Raw genomic sequence first — 21,600 nt, 5'->3', positions numbered from 1 at the left:
TTTTTGCAGTCACTTTGAGACACATTTTGTTGCGCTGCGTGCGTGCGTGCGTGCATGCGTGCGTGCGTGCGTGCATGTGTGATGTCTTACCGTCGGTTCTCCCGGCTGTTGCTGAACAGTTTGATCATGTCGGAGAGGAACAGTCTCCTCACCTCCATGAGCTCAGCGCTGGCGGACGAGTTCTTCAGCAACGTGGCCACTACCTTCAATATCACTGAGAGAGAGACACAGAGAGACAGAGAGAGAGAGAGAGAGAGAGAGACAGAGAGAGGGAGAAAGAGAGAGAGGGGGGGGGGGGGCAGAGAGAGAGAGGAACGGGAGGAAATGAGGCAGAAAGAGAAGTGAGTGATGGTGGGATGCAAAAGAGAGGGAGACAGAAAGAAAGACAGATAGAGCAAATTCACAAAGCTCTTGTTTTCTCTTTATTCATACAAAAAAAAAACAATACTTGTGAATCATGTTTAACAGCTGAGTTGGCAGAGTGGTGCATACAAATGTAAGCCAATTATAGTTGTTACTTTCAGCCGGAGTTCAAAACAAGCTTTAATGATATTTAATTTCCCCCATTATTGTACACCATGTGAAAACAAGATGGATTTAGCTGAGGTACGTTTCCGTATTTTTTACTGGTCGTGTGTGCGTGCGCACGCGCGCGCACGCACGCACGCACGCACGCACGCACGCACGCACGCACGCACGCGCGTTTTAGAAAGTAACTTGAGAACAAATGGTCAGATTTTCATGAAACTTGGTGGGAATGATCAGTAGGCTGTCCCGAACAGATTACGAGCACAATTCATGTGTGTGTAGGTGTATGGGCAGTTGTGACTCAGCTTCACTTGACTTACTGGGGTTCTGTATCTTGACGGTGGAGTCGGGTTCGGGGTGGGGTTTGTGGACCACCTGGGTACACACCTGTTCCGTCAGAATCTACAGGGAGAGACGAGTGTACATTACACTGAGCTAATGACACAGATGTTTCAATGCACTCTATCTAACAGCATGTCAAAGATAACTCCATATTGATTTGCATGCGACACATAAGACTCACATACAGTAAGTAAGCATTGCCCAGCCCCTATTTCCTGTTTCTGTAGCGTCAGGCGTCATGATGTACGAGTGCATGCACCCCCTGGACATGATGCTAGAATGCCACAGGGACATACAGTACCTCCCAATCCAACCCTTGATGCTGAATGCCAAGCAGGAAGGCATTGGAGTGACATTATTTATAATCTTTTGTATGACTCGGGCCGGGGAATCAAACATGGACATCCCACTCTCATGGACACTCCACACCACAAGGCCACTGAGCTTACATACACAGTCTCTCATGGACACTCCACACCACAAGGCCACTGAGCTTACATACACAGTCTCTCATGGACACTCCACACCACAAGGCCACTGAGCTTACATACACAGTCCACTCTCTGAGAGAGTATAAATGTAACCAAAATGGACTGGTAAGGGTACAGACCCAAAACAGTAGATATGGTTAACCCATTCTGGACGGGAACCCCCTTTGGTGTTTTAAGCATTTTGTCATACTTTAGCTATTGAAACATAGCAGATCTACAAGCTCATAGTACGGCACCGAGTGCCGCGCTACGAGCTTGTAGATCTGCTAAAATTGTGAAAATGTGGCGCAAATCTTTGAATATATATTCTTTCAGAGCGAACATTTTTAACTCAAATACTTGCTTCTGGGAGGTCCCTGGAACAACATATTTTCAGATGGGGGTCCGCAGCCAAATACAGATAATTCTGGGGGTCCTTGACATATATTTAAGCACATGTCAACAACAACCAGGCAATTCAAAGTGATCAAAGTGACACTATATGCAGGCCCGGATTAACAATGGAACTCAGTGGCCCATGGCCCGCAGCCTGCAGGGCCCTGTGCGAGAGACTAAAGTCAAAGTCCTGACGTCACTCACAAGTTTTTCTCTATGGAGAATAACATAACTTAAAATCGTCTCATATAAGAATTGTCTTCCAAAAATAAACAAATAGTCTCTGCGATATTGTCGGGGAGGTGTCTCTGTATCATTTACGACAGTCAGTCATATTTGATACAGTCCGTTTCTAGAGAAAATGTAACTAATTAGGCAGCAGTAACATTAGCAATTTCTCTCAGTCAGTTGATTCTTCATATCCATATGAATATATAGGGTCGGGATCATTTGTTTATATTTCAAACACAGTTCTTATATGAGGCAATCTAAAAATCCCCCTACGGAGATTATAATACAAATAAAAAAGTACATGAACCCGTGGACTTAGCGCCCGCGATATTGACGTCAGACTTCGGTGCTCTATTTCAAAAAGGTACAGCTTGTTGCTTCCGTCGAAACCGTATTCATAGGTCACCGATTTCAATGTAATGCAAGTTTGCAACACAGGAACCCCCACTCCTTCCTGTGTGGTGGGAGTCTGGGAGGACACTCGAAAATAGCACATACAGTCATAGCCTGGCTAATAAGCCAGGCTCAAATCACACTGTCGTGTGGTATTTGAGTCTGGAGATGCTGTGTATGGATCTTGTTTCCCGGGGGGCGGGTTCAAACATTTTCTCTTTGACGCAATTGGTCAGAGCTACTGTCAGTCAAAGGTCTCGAGCATTGAACGTCACTGTACCAAAGCCCGCCCATATTGCATACCGTGTCCCGATTGGCCACACCAGTTCTCTGGTATAGGAAATGGGCGTACAATTGAGCCTCTCCAGACGGTAATCCGCCGGCAGGGAAATTTTTTTTGCCAACGGCTGATTCGGTCTGGCTTATTAGCCAGGCTAATACAGTCAGTGGTGTCGGGGAGCAGCGGCGATCGTGCTTGCGTTAGCCACGCACAAGGCGGTGCGCTGAACGCATGCGCGTTCATTCACTGGGCGCTCAAATGTGAAAACTGCCATTCTTGATTGTGTTGCGCACGTGCAAATGGACAAGCGCACGGGGCCTTTTGATCTGGTGTACAGTATAGCGCCAGGGCCTTAGGAGGGGTTGATCCGTCTCTGACTATATATATGCAACCGGAATCTTTACTGTAGTTCATCAACATAATTACCGCTCTCTGTCAGGAGAGGGAGACAACGGATATACAGTAAACAAATTACAGTACAAACAGAGCTTACTTGAGTTGCAGTGTGTTGCAGGGTCACCTCCCTTACTGTACGTGTCACAGCTTGTGTGTGTGTGTGCCTGTGTGCCTGTGTGCGTGTGCGTGCGTGCGTGCGTGTGTGTGTGCGCGTGTGCGCGCGTGTGTACCTACCTCATACAGTGTGTTGTATGTGGTGACAGACACCGTGTTCGTGTGCATCATAAGTCTCTCTCCCAGCAGCGTGAACAGACTGTGTGTGTGCATGATCTCCACCTTCCTTCTGCAAGGACAACACACACACGCACGTGCACGTGCACACACACACACACACACACACACACACACACACACACACACACACACACACACACACACACACACATCGTTAAATGATTTATATCTGAAAAAAGCAACAGTTTTGGACATACAAGGTTTCCACCCGACAGTGACGATAATTGGTCGCTATAATGATATCTGAGGATACAGGTTTATAGCTACACCAGACGTTTTGTTACTAGTTTTAAAAACAATAATAACATGCTAGCATTATACTGAGCAGATGATGTTCATTATCTTTTATCTTGCAACGCAATCTACTTTTCAAGACATTTAAATTAATTTCACACTTCAATAGTCATTATGTTTTCAGCTAAATGGCAACAAGGGCGTTTTGTGGATGATAGGACCATTATCACACACACGCACGCACGCAGGCACGCACGCACGCAGGCACGCACGCAGGCACGCAGGCACGCACGCACGCACGCACGCACGCACGCACGCACGCACGCCACGCACGCACGCACGCACGCACGCACGCACGCACGCACGCACGCACGCACGCACGCACACATACACACTCATACACACACACGCACATTTTTCTATACAATATTTTTACGGAATTTTATAAATACCATTTTGAACTTAAATTTAACAAATCTTAACCATAACCAAAAAATATCTCTCGCATTGCAGTGCGATGAATTGTGAGCTTGTAGATCGGCTACTTTTGGTGTGTGATAATGGTGCGCAACTAAGCATAAATCAGGCATAACTCCAACCCCTAGATCTACCACCTTTCCTAATGCTAAGTCTAACTCTAAAACTAAAACAACCATTTTTTAGCAGGAAAATGGTCCTTTTCTGAAGTTCTAATATAGTTGAGTGGGGATATTAGGCCCTCACAAGTATAATAGAAGTGTACATGTGCACGCACGCACGCACGCACGCACGCACGCACGCACAAGCATGCACTCACAAAAAACAAGCAAATGTGTGGCCACTGTGAGATGTTTATCTCAGTGATAGTTTTATTACACGATCCTCTGGCAGTGTTTAAATTGGCTCGGCTGAACATCTGATATTGATGTTTGGATGATATTTATGGCTGAGATCAGATATATCTACTATACTGCACAAACAGGAAGGATGCTTTACATGCAACACAGCGCCTATAAGATGCAACAATGCATTTTAGTCTCCAAACTAAGCACCCCACGCAACCAAATTAAGCTACATCATTACGGTGATACAGCTCACCATGATATGGATACTCATTACACAACAATGGTCTTTATTGTCCCCGCAGGGAAATTCGTTCAGTCTGTTCCAACAGAAAACCACAGAACCATTTAGCACAGAACAACATAACACCAAGACAATACATGCAGTCCCCTAGTGTACACATAACCCTCATACTTGCTATATTGCTATGTCATAAATACTTTTGCTTGGGACCCCCTGAGTGTCCCCCCAAGGACCCCACTTTGAGAACCACTGGCCCAGCCCCATGAGGTATAAGAGCAGGAGAGCACATGGTGCTCAGGACAGGTGCAGGGTCATGCGGCGCTGCAGTTAGCTTATAGTCAGGACAGGTGCAGGGTCATGCGGCGCTGCCGTTAGCTTATAGTCAGGACAGGTGCAGGGTCATGCGGCGCTGCAGTTAGCTTATAGCTGCAAGAAGGGTCATGGTGTCACATGGGACATATATGAATCACCCAGCATGCATCGCTGCTGCTGCTCCTGTAAGTGTGACCATGGTTCCACCTCCCAGCTGGGAGCGCAGTCTGTCAAAATGATTATTCTGCCTAGACAGGATCACATTACCTCCGCGCAGGGCACACGTGCAAGTCGTGCACACACGCACATGCCCACGCGCACATGGAAACACACACACTCGCACATAGAAACACACGGTATGCACGCACACACCTCTATAAGCATAAAACTCAGCAGTCAGTGGAACAGTACGTTCTAGCTGCTCGAGGACTGCACTGCTGTTTTTCACTTTTTACTGCAGTGCATTCTCTCCCTCTCTCTCTCTCTCTCCCTCCTCTCTCTCTCTCTCTCTCTCTCCCTCCCCCCTCTCTCTCTCTCTCCCCCCCCCTCCCCTCTCTCTCTCTCTCTCCCTCCCCCTCTCTCTCTCTCTGTCTCTCTCTCTGCCCTGACCTGAATGATAGGACTTTCCAGCAGAACATTGTCCCAATGGGTCTTCCATAGCTGATATACCGTGCACACACGCACACACTGCGCGCACACGCACACACACACACACACACACACACACACACACACACACACACACACACACACACACACACACACACACACACACACACACACACACACACACGTGACCTCTATAGGGAAATTACAGGTTCCATCTATCTCATTTCCTACATTCACCCAAGTACAGTGGTCCTGAACTAGAGCCCTGGGGAACCCCAGTACTTCTAAATTGTTTCTTTATTTTCTTTAAATATATTTATTATATATCCATCCAGGGATTAAGATAGATCTGGGACACCACTTGGGTGTAATTAACGACATTAAACCTGGCATATCTATTTATGATGTTGTAGGTCTGTTATTTTTGGAAGTGAAGAAAAGTGAAAAATAGTTTATTGTTTTCTCAATTGCAAAACATACGATTTACAACCTCACACAACACATTAGGATAATCGTGTAGGTGTGATATTCTTGGTATATCATCATACAACGAAGTATACTGTGCTTAAGATCCTCTCTGGGAATAAAATGTAGTGCAAACTAAGGTCAATATTAATTAGTTGAAGCGAAAAGAAGAATCATGCCATATCAAGCAATTAAGAAGTGCACAGCTACTATCTTGATATCAATAGCTATACAGATTGCATAGTGAAGCCATTTATTGTCTATTTCAGGGGTTCTCAACGTTTTTGGCTGGGGACCCCCGGTCTCACGCCCCCTGCCCCGCCCCCCTCCCCACCACCATTTCAAACTGACTGCAAAAATAACCTTAATAATAGAGAAAATATATCATAAATGAATACTGAAACCAGATATAATCATTAAGGAAAGTTTATGCATGCACTATGTGTACTATGTAAACTCTTAATTTCCATTTTCCAGCCATTCAGTTGCAAAAAATATATATATATAATAATTTGGCCACCCCCCAAAATAATTTGGCGACCCCCGATGGGTCGCGACCCATGGGTTGAGAACCCCTGGTCTATTTCAAACTCCATCTCTGTAAGCACTAATAATGAGGATGAGTCAGTCCTTCTGCTTGTGTTGCCTGTATCTGTCCTTGCCACTGGTACCAGCAACGGCTGCAATTTGCTAATCATTTGCAGAGATGAAAGGCTTACTTACTTGTGTCCGAGATGTTTGAGGAAGTAGCCAAGGACTTTGAGCGCTTGGACACGGATGCTCTCACTCTTGGAGGCCAGCAGTTTGCAGATCACCCTACAGCCAGGACAAATACATAGGGAAACATTAGAATGGGACGTGTGTGTGTGTGTGACAACGTCAACAGTCTGACCTGGAGGGATAAGCTGAAACAAACAGGAAGATGTAAGATGAAAACCACGGGGATGACCTCCCAGAGTCAGTGACCTTTACAGAACATTCAGTACATGGCTAGCAGGGAAGGAACAGAACGGAGGGAGCCTATAGGGCAGGAAACCAGAATATAAAAGTGACATTCTGATAAAAAAATAAGTGTGTGGGTGTGCGTGTGTTTGTGTGTGTGTGTGTGTGTGTGTGTGTGTGTGTGTGTGTGTGTGTGTGTGTGTGTGTGTGTGTGTGTGTGTGTGTGTGTGTGTGTGTGTGCGTTTATCGAGGATGGTGTGTTGCCATTGCCATTACTGACCTTATCCCATTTCTCTGGTCAAATGCGGGGATCATGGAAGCCGGGTGTTCAGACATGAGAGCCACCAACAACTGCAGCACATCGTGAATGTTCTCATCCTGCAGATGTACGTAGACATGACAGAATGGGTGAGTAAGGGGGTGTGGTGGGGGTGGAGAGAGGGGTAGGAAGGCAACAATAACAAAAGGATGCTGGCAGAGCTGGAATAGAACTGCAAGAAGAGAAACGTCTGTGGTTGGTTAGTTGGTTGGTTGGTTAGTTGGTTATTGTCTGAGATGTTGGACATGTGCATCTGTCATACCCATTGAATAATAATAACAATGTGATTGTAGATAGTCGATGTGTGTCATGTTTCCATAGAAGGCTTCTATATGGAATCCAAATGACTGAATCCAATGAGTGAAATCATTCGCGTTAGCTCTGTCGTGGGCAGACGTACTGTCAGACACTAGCAGTATACTGGCAGACGTTTGAGGGTGCCAAGCGTATGGTCAGCACGTAATGGTGACGTGCGTCGTACCTCATGCATGGTCAGTTAGCGTGTTTCATACCTCATGCAGTCAGTAAGTAATGTTATCATGTTTTGTACCTCATGAGTCATGCAGTCAGTCAGTCAGTCAGTAGGTAATGTTATCATGTTTAGTACCTCATGAGCCATGCAGTCAGTCAGTCAGTAGGTAATGTTATCATGTTTTGTACCTCATGCATAGTCAGTAGGTAATGTTATCATGTTTTGTACCTCATGAGCCATGCAGTCAGTCAGTAGGTAATGTTATCATGTTTTGTACCTCATGGGTCATGCAGTCAGTCAGTCAGTAGGTAATGTTATCATGTTTTGTACCTCATGCATAGTCAGTAGGTAATGTAATTGTGTCTCATACCTCATGCATAGTCAGTAGGTAATGTAATTGTGTCTCATACCTCATGCATAGTCAGTAGGTAGTTGAGGATGCTCTGCAGTTCGTCTTCCTTCACACCGCGGTCCTGTACAACAACACAGCAGAAAGAAGCCATATCTCATCAGAGAACAGTGTTTCTATTTTACATCTCATTAACCTGCGACAACTTCATTAAATCTCTAACTGGCCTCGTGCATTTTAACAAGAGATCACACCTCCTATATACATACACAAAAGGGTGAGAACACACACACACACACACACACACACACACACACACACACACACACACACACACACACACACACACACACACACACACACACACACACACACACACACACACACACACACACACACACACACACACACACACACACACACTCATACAGTAGGTGTGCGCATAAAATCAAGTGTATCCACATGCACACGCACGCACGCACGCACGCACGCACGCACACGCGCGCACACATGCACACATGCACACATGCACACATGCACACATGCACAAAGCTTGTGTGCTGCTGATCCATAATGCAAATCTCCATACGCAGCGCTTCACATTAAGCTAGCATTCCCAGGAGATGTGGAGACAGACGACACAACCACACAGTCAGGGAGGAGGGGGTGCGTGCCAGCGGTGGAGGGAGGGGTGGGTGGGTTCATATAATTGAGATATTATGTACAGTAGACAACAAAGAGAAGAGGACGGTACCTTTAAGATGAGCTGCTTTAGGAAGAGCAACATGAAGGCTCTGAGAGAGATGATCTCCTTTTGGGACGGCCGGGGTCCATCTGCGCACACGCACACACACACACACACACACACACACACACACACACACACACACACACACACACACACACACACACACACACACACAAAGTTGAATATACAATTTAGGCATTCAGCAGACGCTCTTAATCCAGAACGATTTACAGTAGGCCTAAGCAAGGTAAAAACAAGGCAATACATGAGATGTATGTAGAAATAGTAAACTAGGGATCATAGGTAAACCAAGTCATCAGCCTAAACACAGTATCATTTCATGAAAATATACTCGTAAATACTGTTAGTGAAGAAACAGTGTGGGCTCGAGTATCTCTCTACTCAAGGATGATATATTGACCCACGTGACATCACAGCAACCCCCCTCTCTGTCTTCTTATTGGTTGACCCACATGACATCACAGCCCCCCCCTCTCTCTGTCTTCCTATTGGTTGACCCACAGGACATACAGCGCAGAGGGCAAACGGCCTCGGGAATAATTACGATAACAATAGTGGACTCGCTTCTCTCAAGCCCACAATAATATGTACATTGAAACTATAGGATGCCAGGTCAGCACATGAGCCTGGCATCTGTCTACACAACATGCTATCTAAATTACACTTTAACCTTTAAGCACAATGAGCCTGCAAGGTCGTCGCCGCTAGAACACGTGCTACGGCAAGTGCTACAGGCTAATGTGGAGCCTGAAGAGGCGAGTCTTCAGACTACACACACAGTCCCACAGGATTGTATTTTACTATAATTGTGAGGACATCAACGTTTTAGGATTTCATGAATGCAATAAAATAAATTGCCCTAATCCGGCCTAAAGTGTGCGACAATTAGTACAAATAAGTACATTCATAACTCCAAACTTAACCGCGAAACCTAACTTCTAAATGCCTATACACACTCTGTTCCTTGTGAGGACCTCCTATAGACTTGTGGCCCTCAAAGGTAGAGTAGTAATACACACACACACACACACACACACACACACACACACACACACACACACACACACACACACACACACACACACACACACACACACACACACACACACACACACACACACACACACACACACACGTCAAACATTATGTCAACATCGCACTGATAAAAGTCCACGTTAATAAAAACAAAAATAACAGCGCAATGAATGTTCCAACAATCTGTGCAGCAGCGAGCCAACTCTGTTTACTGACAGAACTGCATCCTCTGCCAAAGTGTACAGAAAGTGCTCTAAAATGCTTACTGGACACAAAGCATCACACACACACACACACACACACACACACACACACACACACACACACACACACACACACACACACACACACACACACACACACACACACACACACACACACACACACACACACACACACACACACACACACACACACACACACAGTATGCTTGTACAGTAGTACTGTACTCATGGACCTCACGACTGAGTCCTATTATGCTGATGATGATTTGTGTGAAAGGAGCCCTCCACATTAGTGCTGTTTCCTAAATACAATATGTAAACACATTAAAACACAATATGTAAAATGATGATGTCTTAGTCATATTGTTTTTAACATTTTGCTTTTATGAAATATCTGAGACCATTAGGGTTTTATGGAAAATGCTTCTCAACATATTACTAGTTTGACCACTTAAAATGCTCTAATCATAAAAATAAAAAGAGCTGCAAGAAGAGCTACAAGCTCTCAATGCCTCTGTTTTTCACGGTGCAACATGAGATAGTTGTTATTAGATGTTGGCTTCTATGGAATCCAAATGACTGAAATCAGTCATGGTGGCGTAATCCATACTGTCGTGGCGTAATGTAATGTAATGTAATGTAATGTAATGGCGTAATGTAATGTAATGTAATGTAATGTAATGTAATGTAATGTAATGTTGTGTCAAGTGTCAAGTGTAATGCTTAATTGGGTCGTCCACTCACAGTTAACAGCCTTTGTATTGAGTTTGTGCTCGAAATGTACTGTAATTCTGCAAACTGTTAATAAATATTTCAATCAATCAATCAATCAATCAAAATGTAATGTAATGTAATGTAACGGCGTAATCCGTAATCCATACTGTACTTGTAGGATGGTGATTTTTATGAATGTCGTTTTTAAATCCGTGAAGCTGGAAATAGCTGATCTACAACTTAAGCTTACAAACGCTGTACTGTGAGTGACGCACTTTGAGCTTGCAGATCAGCTATTTTCGGGGCACGACACCATCGCACAACTGAATATAAATCCGTGCATACTGCAACTCTAACTCCAACCCCTCTAAACCTCCCAATGCCTAACCCTAACCCCAATCTGAATCTTTTCTTTAAAAGTCCTTTAAAACCATAAAAAACACTATTACTCAAATGCTATTATTCCCCGGGAACATTTGGTCCCGCACGCACGCACGCACGCACGCACGCACGCACGCACGCACGCACGCACGCACGCACGCACGCACGCACGCACGCACGCACGCACGCACGCACGCACGCACGCACGCACGCACGCACGCACGCACGCACGCACGCACGCACGCACGCACGCACGCACGCACGCACGCACGCACGCACGCACGCACGCACGCACGCACGCACGCACGCACGCACGCACGCACGCACGCACGCACGCACGCACGCACGCACGCACGCACGCACGCACGCACGCACGCACGCACGCACGCACGCACGCACGCACGCACGCACGCACGCACGCACGCACGCACGCACGCACGCACGCACGCACGCACGCACGCACGCACACATGCACACGCACACACACTCACTAAACCACAAAAGGACGTCTTGAAGGTCAACACCAGTGTGTTCCTCCCATTAAAAGTGTTCTTCCAATTCCTTCTGTTTCCATAAAACACGGTCAGTATATCTGCTAGCGTTTTTTTCTTTTTTTGGCGGACACTCGTGACAGCTAAAACATTTTTTAAGAGGTGTTGTTAAATGGTGGTGGTGTACGTGATGAGACAGTTCATGACAAAAAGGGATGCACGTCACCGAGGTGCCATCAGCCATGTTGCCCTATAGTGTTTGAAGCGGCGACAAACGCTTGACAGCGAAGATGTTAGGATTTTGTTTGACTTTAACGTATAGAACAATGGGGGAGCTCGGGTGGTGCAGTGGCAGAGTAGCTGCTCACCAACCACGGGGCCTGGGGGTTCGAATCCATCGCGGTTCGTCCGGTTTGTCTAGTGTCTATACAAACACAAATCTTATTGTTTATTATTTTACTGTTTAGACCAGGGGTCTAAGGTTTGTTTTGTTTATTTCAGATATTTAAAGGAGCATTCAGTGATTTGGGTGATTTGGAAAACCCCCCGGTCCACCCTGGTAACAAGATGTGCATTGTCTTGCACGCACTACAGTGGGGGGACACGCGACAGGCCAACAGCACACACACCAAGGCCCGCCCCCGCCCGATCATGATTGGCGGAAGGCCCCTCTCTATCCTGATTGGATGAAGGCTGGGCCACCTAGCCGAAAACAAAACCTAATGTTTTTTGACCCCCAGGGGTTAACTGGGGACAGGGAGGAACTCCTTATATGGTCAGCACACTCTATAGTGTACTCTATAGTAGGGAGGATTATCACAACAAAACAAAAAAAGAAGTGATATTTGAATTAGGTGAAATCACTGAATATACCTTTAACCACTTAAACACTCAATACTTGGCAAACTTGACCTTTGGCTCTGTACTTGGTCTGCTCTTTTCCCCTCTACACCAAACCTCTTTGCCGAAAATAGCCGATCTACAACCTCTTGAACCCTAGGGACGCTAGGGTTCAAGTGGTTAGTATTCTATCACAGAAAGATTTGGCGACCCCCATGTAGTAAAAAAAAAAAAAGGCTGATCTAGATCTGATATTTTCACTAGTTTCATGGTTTGGCATCATGACATTGTATGTAAGGACAGGAAGCAGTAGTTGGAACAAAGTGTGCATTGAGAAGAATGACAGCATGTGATACTGATACACCCCATAGCAGGAGTTCTAACACAGTACAGAATACATGTGAGGAGGAGTAGGAGTTTTAACAAACTACAATACAAAAGACCCTCACAATTCTACAGAGCCTCTCTCACCCTGCTGACAACCTTTCTAATTGCCTCCCTTTGCAACAAAAGACATTAAGAAGCATTAAGAGGAGAACATCCAGGTTCCAGAATAGCTCATATCCTGAAGCTGTCCGCCTCCTTAACAGTCCAAACCTACGATAGCACTGCAGGCCCACATTAGGCAGGTTGAATCATTGTTCAATAGGGCAGATTTGAAACACCTGAAGGCACTATACTGGATATCTACAGAGTCATTTGATGTTGCTGATAACTTCCGTACAGGTGCTAGTGCTATATCTATGCAACCCGGTCTCACCCCAACACGGTGAAATAACACGGATTGGCAATTCCCTACATACACTACTAGAAAAACGGCAAATCCGTACATTTTACACTGAAATACTCTCCATTAACCGCGACAGAGGAGCGCCGTCTCAAGCAAACTTGAGCAGCGTTCGCCATGGCAACCCGCTTGCTTTAGCACGCTCGGTTGTGAGCGAGCGCCCTGTCCGAGTTGCAACCCCAATGTCGTATATCGCACAGAATCGTAAATAATGTTGTGGAGAGAGCATTTGCCCCAACTGAGATAATAGGGTGAAAGCCACGCCTCCGTCGCGGTCAAAACAGTAGTAGTGTAATATATACAGATTTGGGGTTTTTAGTATGTTGTCAATCCGTGTTTGGATGAGATCGGGCTCATCTGATATGTTTTGGATGTAGTTTCATTTTAGCATGGGTTGGATATTGAATATTTGTTTTATATAGGAGAGAGGGATGAGATCAGGGTTGGTTTTTAGGAAAGGAGAGGAACTATGATCGCATTAAGCCGTCCTCTCTCCACACTCTCCATCACTACTGTATGTCACGCCGTGCGGACATTATTTCATGCACATTTCTCTCTCTCTATGTGTGTGCGTGTGCGTGTGTGTGTGTGTGTGTGTGTGTGTGTGTGTGTGTGTGTGTGTACTTGTATTACTATACTTGTGATCGTAGTATGATTTGGAGAAATTGGACACGGGCATTTTCCTGGTCCTCACAAAATAATAGTGTAGAGAGAGATAAATCAAGCAAGATTCAGATTACTTTTAGGTTAGGTTTAGGAGTTGGGGTTAACTTGGAGTTATACCTAATTTATTCTTAATTGTGTGCACTTGTTGTGCAATGAAAATAGCCGACCTACAAGCTCACAACATGTTGTGCAACAACTGGTTGTGAGCTAGTAGACTGGCTATTTTTGGCTTTAGGATTGGAGTAAAAAATAAAAACAAGTTGTAAAAGTGTGTGTGAGTGTGTGTGTGTGTGTGTGTGTGTGTGTGCGTTTGTGTGTGTTTAGACATGCGTGTGATTAAATAAAGCCCACACATGACTACAGCAGACCAGAGTGATGCATCATGACAACTACGCATGATCACACTGCCTCGGTCATCAATCACATACTGTAGAGGGATGTGTTTGTGTGTGTGCGTGTGCGTGTGCGTGTGTGCGTGTGCGTGCGCGCGTGTGTTCTGAGTATTGGTATACTTTATGTATGGCCTCATTGCTGAGCTTCACACACTATAGAGCCTCTTAGGTTGTCATGGTTGTGAATAATCCGGTCTCTCCATTCAGCGTGTCTCTCCTAAAGCTTTGAATGGACGGTAGAGACTCAGTAACAACCGCTAACATTACAGAGCTGGGAGGGAATTCCTCCAAAATCATCAAGGTCATTCGTATCATGTATTGTATTGTATTGTATTGTATTGTATTGTATTGTATTGTATTGTATTGTATTGTATTGTATTGTATTGTATTGTATTGTATTGTATTGTATTGTATTGTATTGTATTGTATTGTATTGTATTGTATTGTATTGTATTGTATTGTATTGTATTGTATTGTATTGTATTGGTATGCTGCAGTGCGGTTCCTTGGGGTCCAAGACACATTTCTCCTTCGGGAGACAAATTGAAGAAACCTTGAACCTTGAACCTTGATACATTTATAAAAAACGACATGGATGTCATTGGCCAAATTGAATAAATATTCCATAATTGCGGTCCTTGGCCTGCTGTCAGCATGCACCAAGAATATGACGTGTGACGTGACGTGCATGCATAGTAGTATGTGAGACTAGGCAGGGACATAAACACGCAGACAGGCATTCAAAACACATTTTACGCCTATTTTGGTGCCAAGCTAAACTGCAAGGGCAGTTATTTGAAAAAGGAACGGTAAACGGTAAACGGTAAATGGTAAATGGTAAATGGTGCATTTATATAGCGCCTTTATCCAAGGCGCTTTACATAGATTGTGCATTACATTCACCCATTCACACACACATTCATACACCGATTGCAGCGGAAGCCATGCAAGGTACCAACCAGCACATCGGGAGCAATTTGGGGTTCAGTGTCTTGCCCAAGGACACTTCGACATGTAGACAGGAGGAGCCGGGATTTGAACCGCCGACCCATGGATCATTGGACGACCTGCTCTACCTCTTGAGCCACAACTCACTTTATTATATCGTTGCTGTCGGATGCGGAAACCTCATAGAGGTACTGTATGTCCAAAACTTTCTTCTTATTATTATAACTTTAAATACATTTTTAAAATAGTGAAAATATCCCAGCCAATAGCTCACAACAAGTCCTGATGCAATGCCTTGTAAGCTTGTGGATCTGCTATTTGCACTATACTTTTGTGCAACACGCTTTCACGATGAAGTAGGTAGTAGATAGTAGGTCATAAAAATTTACAAAAAATATATATGAAATATATCAATTTAGATACAAGGTTTCTGCCTGACAAAAGTGAGATGGGAGCACTTCCTTTTCAAGAGCCGCACGCGCGCGCACGCGCACACACACACACACACACACACACACACACACACACACACACACACACACACACACACACACACACACACACACACACACACACACACACACACACACACACACACACACACACACACACACACACACACACACACACAGTGATCTCTGGGCAGAGATAAAATATTTCTCTACCATGTAAATATATCTCACTGATTACCATATGTATGGCATGCACCCAAACGACCATGACAAGAAAAGCCCATGAGGGAACCATGGCCTTCAGAAGGCCATTAATACATACATGGCTGGGGTTAATTGCAGCTAATTATTTTTTTTATTTTTTTTACATGAGGACGGGGGTGGGGCAGTCTGTTCGGCAGGCAGGCATGCAGCCTGGCTGCTACAGCCAAGCACACAGCGAGCAGTGTTGCCAGATCTTGTGAGAGAAATAGGCAGCCAGGTCTATGAAAATGTATGGGGGTCTATGGGGCGGCGGTGGCTCAGGGGTAGAGTGGCTGGATGGCAACACTGAACCCCTAATTGCTCCTGATGTGCTGGTTGGTGCCTTGCATGGTTTCCGCCGCCATCGGTGTATGAATGTGTGTGTGAATGGTATGTAAAGCGCCTTGGATAAAGGCGCTATATAAATGCACCATTTACAGTTTAAAACAAGCCCAAAAGAGGCCACTAGGGCCAGGGATCTACAAGCTCACAACACGTCCGTGACACCAAATATCTTCAGATGTTAGTCTGCGGACAAATACATATTAATCTGGGGGTCCTTATTGGCATGAAAACCTTTAAGAACCACATGGTTAAACTAAATCAGGAAGCAAGCATAAGCAACTACACTTAGACACAAGCCCCAAAAAAAACCAACCCGCAACTACCAAAATTTACAAGCGACTTTAAAAGAAAACAAGCCCATAGTCGCTTAAAATAAGCGGACCTGGCAACACTGACAAGGCAGACAGCCGTTTCATTACTATTCCCCCCAACGCTCCCCTCTCACGTCGTGTCAGTCAAAGCGGTCTGTTGCCCGGGCAACGCAGGATGCACTGTGATATAAGGCACAGTGCAGGAGGAGAGTCTCTGGACGGACAGAGTATAGCAGGGTTGATTAAAGTCAATGGCCTTTAGAGTGGACCGGGGTTTTTCTCAGCCCATTCCAATTTCAAGGACCCCTATATTGATACGCTTTGAGGCCAGAGAGACCCCTATTTGATAGGATTTGTAATCTCTGGAGCCCCCAATCTATTGTGTAACATCCTCAGCGTTGATTTAACTCTGACAGTGTACGAAATAATGGCTCCCATTTTGTAGTCCTGTAAGTCCTCCTGCAGAACTGTAATGTAGTCCTGTAATTGTCCTCCTGCAGACCTGTAATGGGCCATTTGGTATCCAACTATCGATCATTTAGCCATTTGTACAATCTCAGATTTACAGTATGGGGGTCATTGAAATTAAAGTTTTGAGAAACACTCTGCTAAATGGAACGGAGACTTCATTAGTATCATTGGTAATAATACAGTACTACATGAGAAGGAAATAAGGAAGAAGAGGCCCAATTTCTTTCCAATATGGCTGCTGTGCATAGAGTCTCGGCCAGGGGGAGATAGGCCTCACTCAGACCTTTACTGCATTGCTGTATGCTTGTTGGATGAATGTTGTGTAGTGTCATGGCCGCCCCAATGCATTTCCAATGGGAGTCACATAGTTTGACACAACATTTGTGTTGTATGAGGGGGAAGGGCGCAGTCGAAACACAGCCGAAAGCCATACAACAGCTTGTAGTCCAAAATGTGGACTACAAACCATGTGACTTCCATTGGAAATGCATTGGGGCGGCCATGACACTACACAACATTCATCCAACAAGCATACAGTAATGCAGTAAAGGTCTGAGTGAGGCCATACTGCGCATTGAGCTTCACGCAGTACTACTTGTCAACAGTGTTGGAAAAAAGTACTCAGTATTAGTACTAGTTTTTAAGTAAAAGTATCAATACCGCAATATAGAACTACTCCGTCACAAGTCAAAGTCCAGAATTCAAAAGTATGGGCATGGGGCGCCCGCTGTCCAAGTGGTCCAGTAGGCCTTGGCCTACTGCGCATCACGTGTTTGAGTCCCGTTCATGATGACCTCTGTTGCGTGTCTCTGCCCTTCTCTCTCTCCCACTTTCCTGTCTATCTTCACTTGATATACACTTAAACTAATCTTAAAAAAGAAAAAAAGTATGGGCATCAAAATGTACATAATGTACTAAAAGTAAAAGTACCCATAATGCAGAAATTGCCAGCATCTTTTGAAAATAGCAGATCTACAAGTAACTAAAGTTTTCAAATAAATGTAGTGGAGTAAAAGTACAATATTTGCCTATGAGATGTAGTGGAGTAGAAGTAAAAGTATTGGCAATTGGAAACTCTCAAGTAAAGTACAAATACCAGTACTTGAGTAAATGTACTTAGTTACTTTCCACCACTACTGCGTCCAAGGGAGACCACCTCCTCCAACCACTGACTGACTGCAGCTGTTCCATGTTATTCATTATTCATTTATGAACATACTAGTCTATACCATGTTATTCATTGTTCATTTATTATCATACTCTACCATGTTATTCATTGTTCATTTATTATCATACTCTACCGTACGAGATCGGTTAAAATAACCTTTTATTGATTGAAATAAGTTCCAGACTGCAGCATTAATGCACATTATCCATTTTAACGGACCAAGTAATACATTTCTGTGACACCCACGGTGTGTGTGTGTGTGTGTGTGTGTGTGTGTGCGCGTGTGCGCGCGCGTGTGTTTGTGTGTGTAGCAGTAATAATAACCCCATTTAAAACTTTCTTGAGATAAGCAGAGATAATTCTATCTTTAAATCCTCCGGTTTATTATTGTATTTTTCACTCGAATAATACACCATTTTCAAACTATACAGTCATATTAAAGAAACAATTTCCATTGCTCAATAACTCTAACCTGCTAATTAAAACCAATACAAATATCGTCTAGTTTTTTTAATGTACTTCTTATCTCATTTTGGGAACACAAGTTTTCCAACTAAGCCAATCAACGGTACATTTTATAACAGGGATGAAGTGTGTGTTATTGGAACTATAGAGCCCGACTGGGGCAAGATTTTGGATCTTGGACAGTCTTGTCCACTGACTGACTACTGATGTTTTGACCAAAGAAAAACACAATTAAATCCTTAATCGACAATTAATTGTATGACAATTAATCGTCAAGTAAAATGCCATGATGGTGACAGCCCTAGACATAGTGCAGTGATTCTCAAACTGTTTGAGAACATTATTGCAACGTTATTGGCTATGTTTCAGATGGAAAACAACAAAACAGAGATGATTTGAATTGAATATTTAGGAAAATTCATGGAAGGGGAACCTTCTGAGAGCTTCATGGGCAAAGATAATCAACTTCAAAATCTCAAAATGGGTCAGAAAGACCTCACAGACACTCAAGTGTTAAGATGTTTGGTGTAGGAGCAAATCAAGTTCTAAGTATTGCAGGTTTAAGTGGTTATAAATGTCTGAAATTAATTTACACTACACTGATGCAATGAAGCTATCTATGTTTAATCTGCAACACAAATGGATGGTTCCTGCATCATCTCTCTCTCTCAGCTAAACGGTCCTTGGCCTGAAAAACATTCAAGACCACTGCATTATAGGGCCATTGACTCCTAGTTTGGTGCAATCTACACTATCAAATTCTCCCTGTTCATTTAACTCTGAGAGTGTACGGATGGGTTCCACTCGTACACTCTCAGAGTTACAGATCCTGTCAGTTCCCAGTACTGTAACTATCGATCATTTAGCTGGAGACCCCCTCAAGGACCTGAGTTTGAGAACCATAAGTTGCCGGAACCATGTGGCCCATATAGGGGCAGGAGCCTACCTCCTGTTTCTGCAGTGTGAGGCGGCTTTATGTACAAGGACACTCCATAATGAGAACCATAGTGCATGTGTGTGTGTGTGTGTGTGTGTGTGTGTGTGTGTGTGTGTGTGTGTGTGTGTGTGTGTGTGTGTGTGTGTGGTCACGTACCAAGGCCTTTGGGGGTGATGGGTTCCATTCGTACACTCTGACTACACTCTGGGCTACACTGGGCGCGGAATTACATCGAGTGCGAGTGCGGTGTGCAGGTTGTGTGTACGCTCTACACATGTTTTTTTTTTTCTTCATGCAAGTACTCTATTTTTCCGCGTGTACGCTGGGGTTACGCAGCCCTTCGCCTCGCCTTCAGAGGAGAAAAAAACAGTAAATAAGGAACTCCCTGCTGGAAGGACAAATTGTCGATGGAGCCACCGAGCTGCTTCCGTTCCGCTCCGCCCACGGTACGGTTCCATTCCGTCCCCAGTTTATTCCCCCGTCAGAGTGCATTGACAAATGCATGCTATATGTGTGTGTGTACTGTACGGTCACGTACTGTGTGTGTGCATGTGTGGTCATATACCGAGGCCTTTGGGTGTGATGCCACTCCCCTCCAGGGTGTGTGTGTGTGTGTGTGTGTGTGTGTGTGTGTGTGTGTGTGTGTGTGTGTGTGTGTGTGTGTGTGTGTGTGTGTGTGTGTGTGTGTGTGTGTGTGTGTGTGTGTGTGTGTGTGTGTGTGTGCGTGCGTGCGCGTGCGTGCGTGCGTGCGTGCGTGCGTGCGTGCGTGCATGCATGCGTGCGTGCGTGCGGTCACGTACCCAGGCCTTTGGGGGTGATGCCACTCCCCTCCAGGGTGTGTGTGTGTGTGTGTGTGTGTGCGTGCGTGCGTGTGTGCGTGCGTGCGGTCACGTACCCAGGCCTTTGGGGGTGATGCCACTCCCCTCCAGGGGGTTGTGGGCCCAGTAGTAGTACTTGAGCGTGTGCATGAGCTGCAGCACGGTGCCCACGCGCCGGATGGTGGTGTAGATGGTTGCCGTGCCGATGAACTCTGACGACAGGTAGGTGTAGAGAGACAGCTGGACCTGGAGGAACACACACACACACACACACACACACACACACACACACACACACACACACACACACACACACACACACACACACACACACACACACACACACACACACACACACACACACACACACACACACACACACACACACACACACACACACACACACACACACACACACACACACACACACACACACACACACAGTGTTAGGCAGTGTTCATTTCCTCGACTAAAACATGGACGAAAGATGTTCATCGACTTTCACTGATGAAAACTAAACAAAAACTAGAGCTATGATGACTGAAACTATGACAAATAAATACTACTGTATATGTAATCGTTTCTTCGTCTTGCTCTCACCCTATACCTCTATCCTCTCTCATCTCACAGAATACTACAAAATGATGGAGTATGCACAAAATAAATATCCCATACCGTATGCACACTCCCAAACTATGAATACATCCTCTCTGTCGGGTGGAAACCTCATATGTCCAAAATGGTACATTTTCAGAATTCTGATTAAAAACTAGCAGATCTACAAGCTCAAAACATGGCGCAAAGAGAGGTTGTAGGTCTACTATTTTGTGTGATGCTGTAGTATGATAAAATAGGGCATTCATTTGCGAAAGAAAACCAAACAAAGAAAGTTCAAATATGGACATAAGAGATTTTTATAGTGTAGAGTTATACTGTAGCTGTGTGTAAAAGATAGCAAGTCTACAAGATCACGACACATTGCACTGCAAACTGCTATTATATGGTGCACAACATCACTGGCACACAATCAAGAATTGATTGGCACA

General features: G+C 44.8%; 1 protein-coding gene across 1 annotated transcript in view; it reads right to left on the bottom strand.

The window, feature by feature from the left end:
- Positions 1–21,600, bottom strand: part of LOC306928655 (neurobeachin-like) — a gene marked incomplete at its 5' end in the record, with an annotated part of 211,871 nt that overhangs the window by 69,105 nt on the left and 121,166 nt on the right. Inside the window, 8 exons of the mRNA XM_079508925.1 lie at positions 91–214; positions 849–930; positions 3,271–3,379; positions 6,739–6,831; positions 7,238–7,335; positions 8,159–8,221; positions 8,852–8,931; positions 20,632–20,800. Of these exons, the coding sequence (XP_079365051.1) occupies positions 91–214; positions 849–930; positions 3,271–3,379; positions 6,739–6,831; positions 7,238–7,335; positions 8,159–8,221; positions 8,852–8,931; positions 20,632–20,800 (818 nt within the window). The remainder of the gene's footprint in view (positions 1–90; positions 215–848; positions 931–3,270; positions 3,380–6,738; positions 6,832–7,237; positions 7,336–8,158; positions 8,222–8,851; positions 8,932–20,631; positions 20,801–21,600) is intronic.

This window comes from Electrona antarctica (assembly GCF_951216825.1).
Source record: "Electrona antarctica genome assembly, chromosome: 8".
NCBI classification, from domain to species: domain Eukaryota; kingdom Metazoa; phylum Chordata; class Actinopteri; order Myctophiformes; family Myctophidae; genus Electrona; species Electrona antarctica.
Note: the sequence above shows the minus strand (reverse complement) of the source record. Positions and strands in the feature narration are given on the sequence as shown.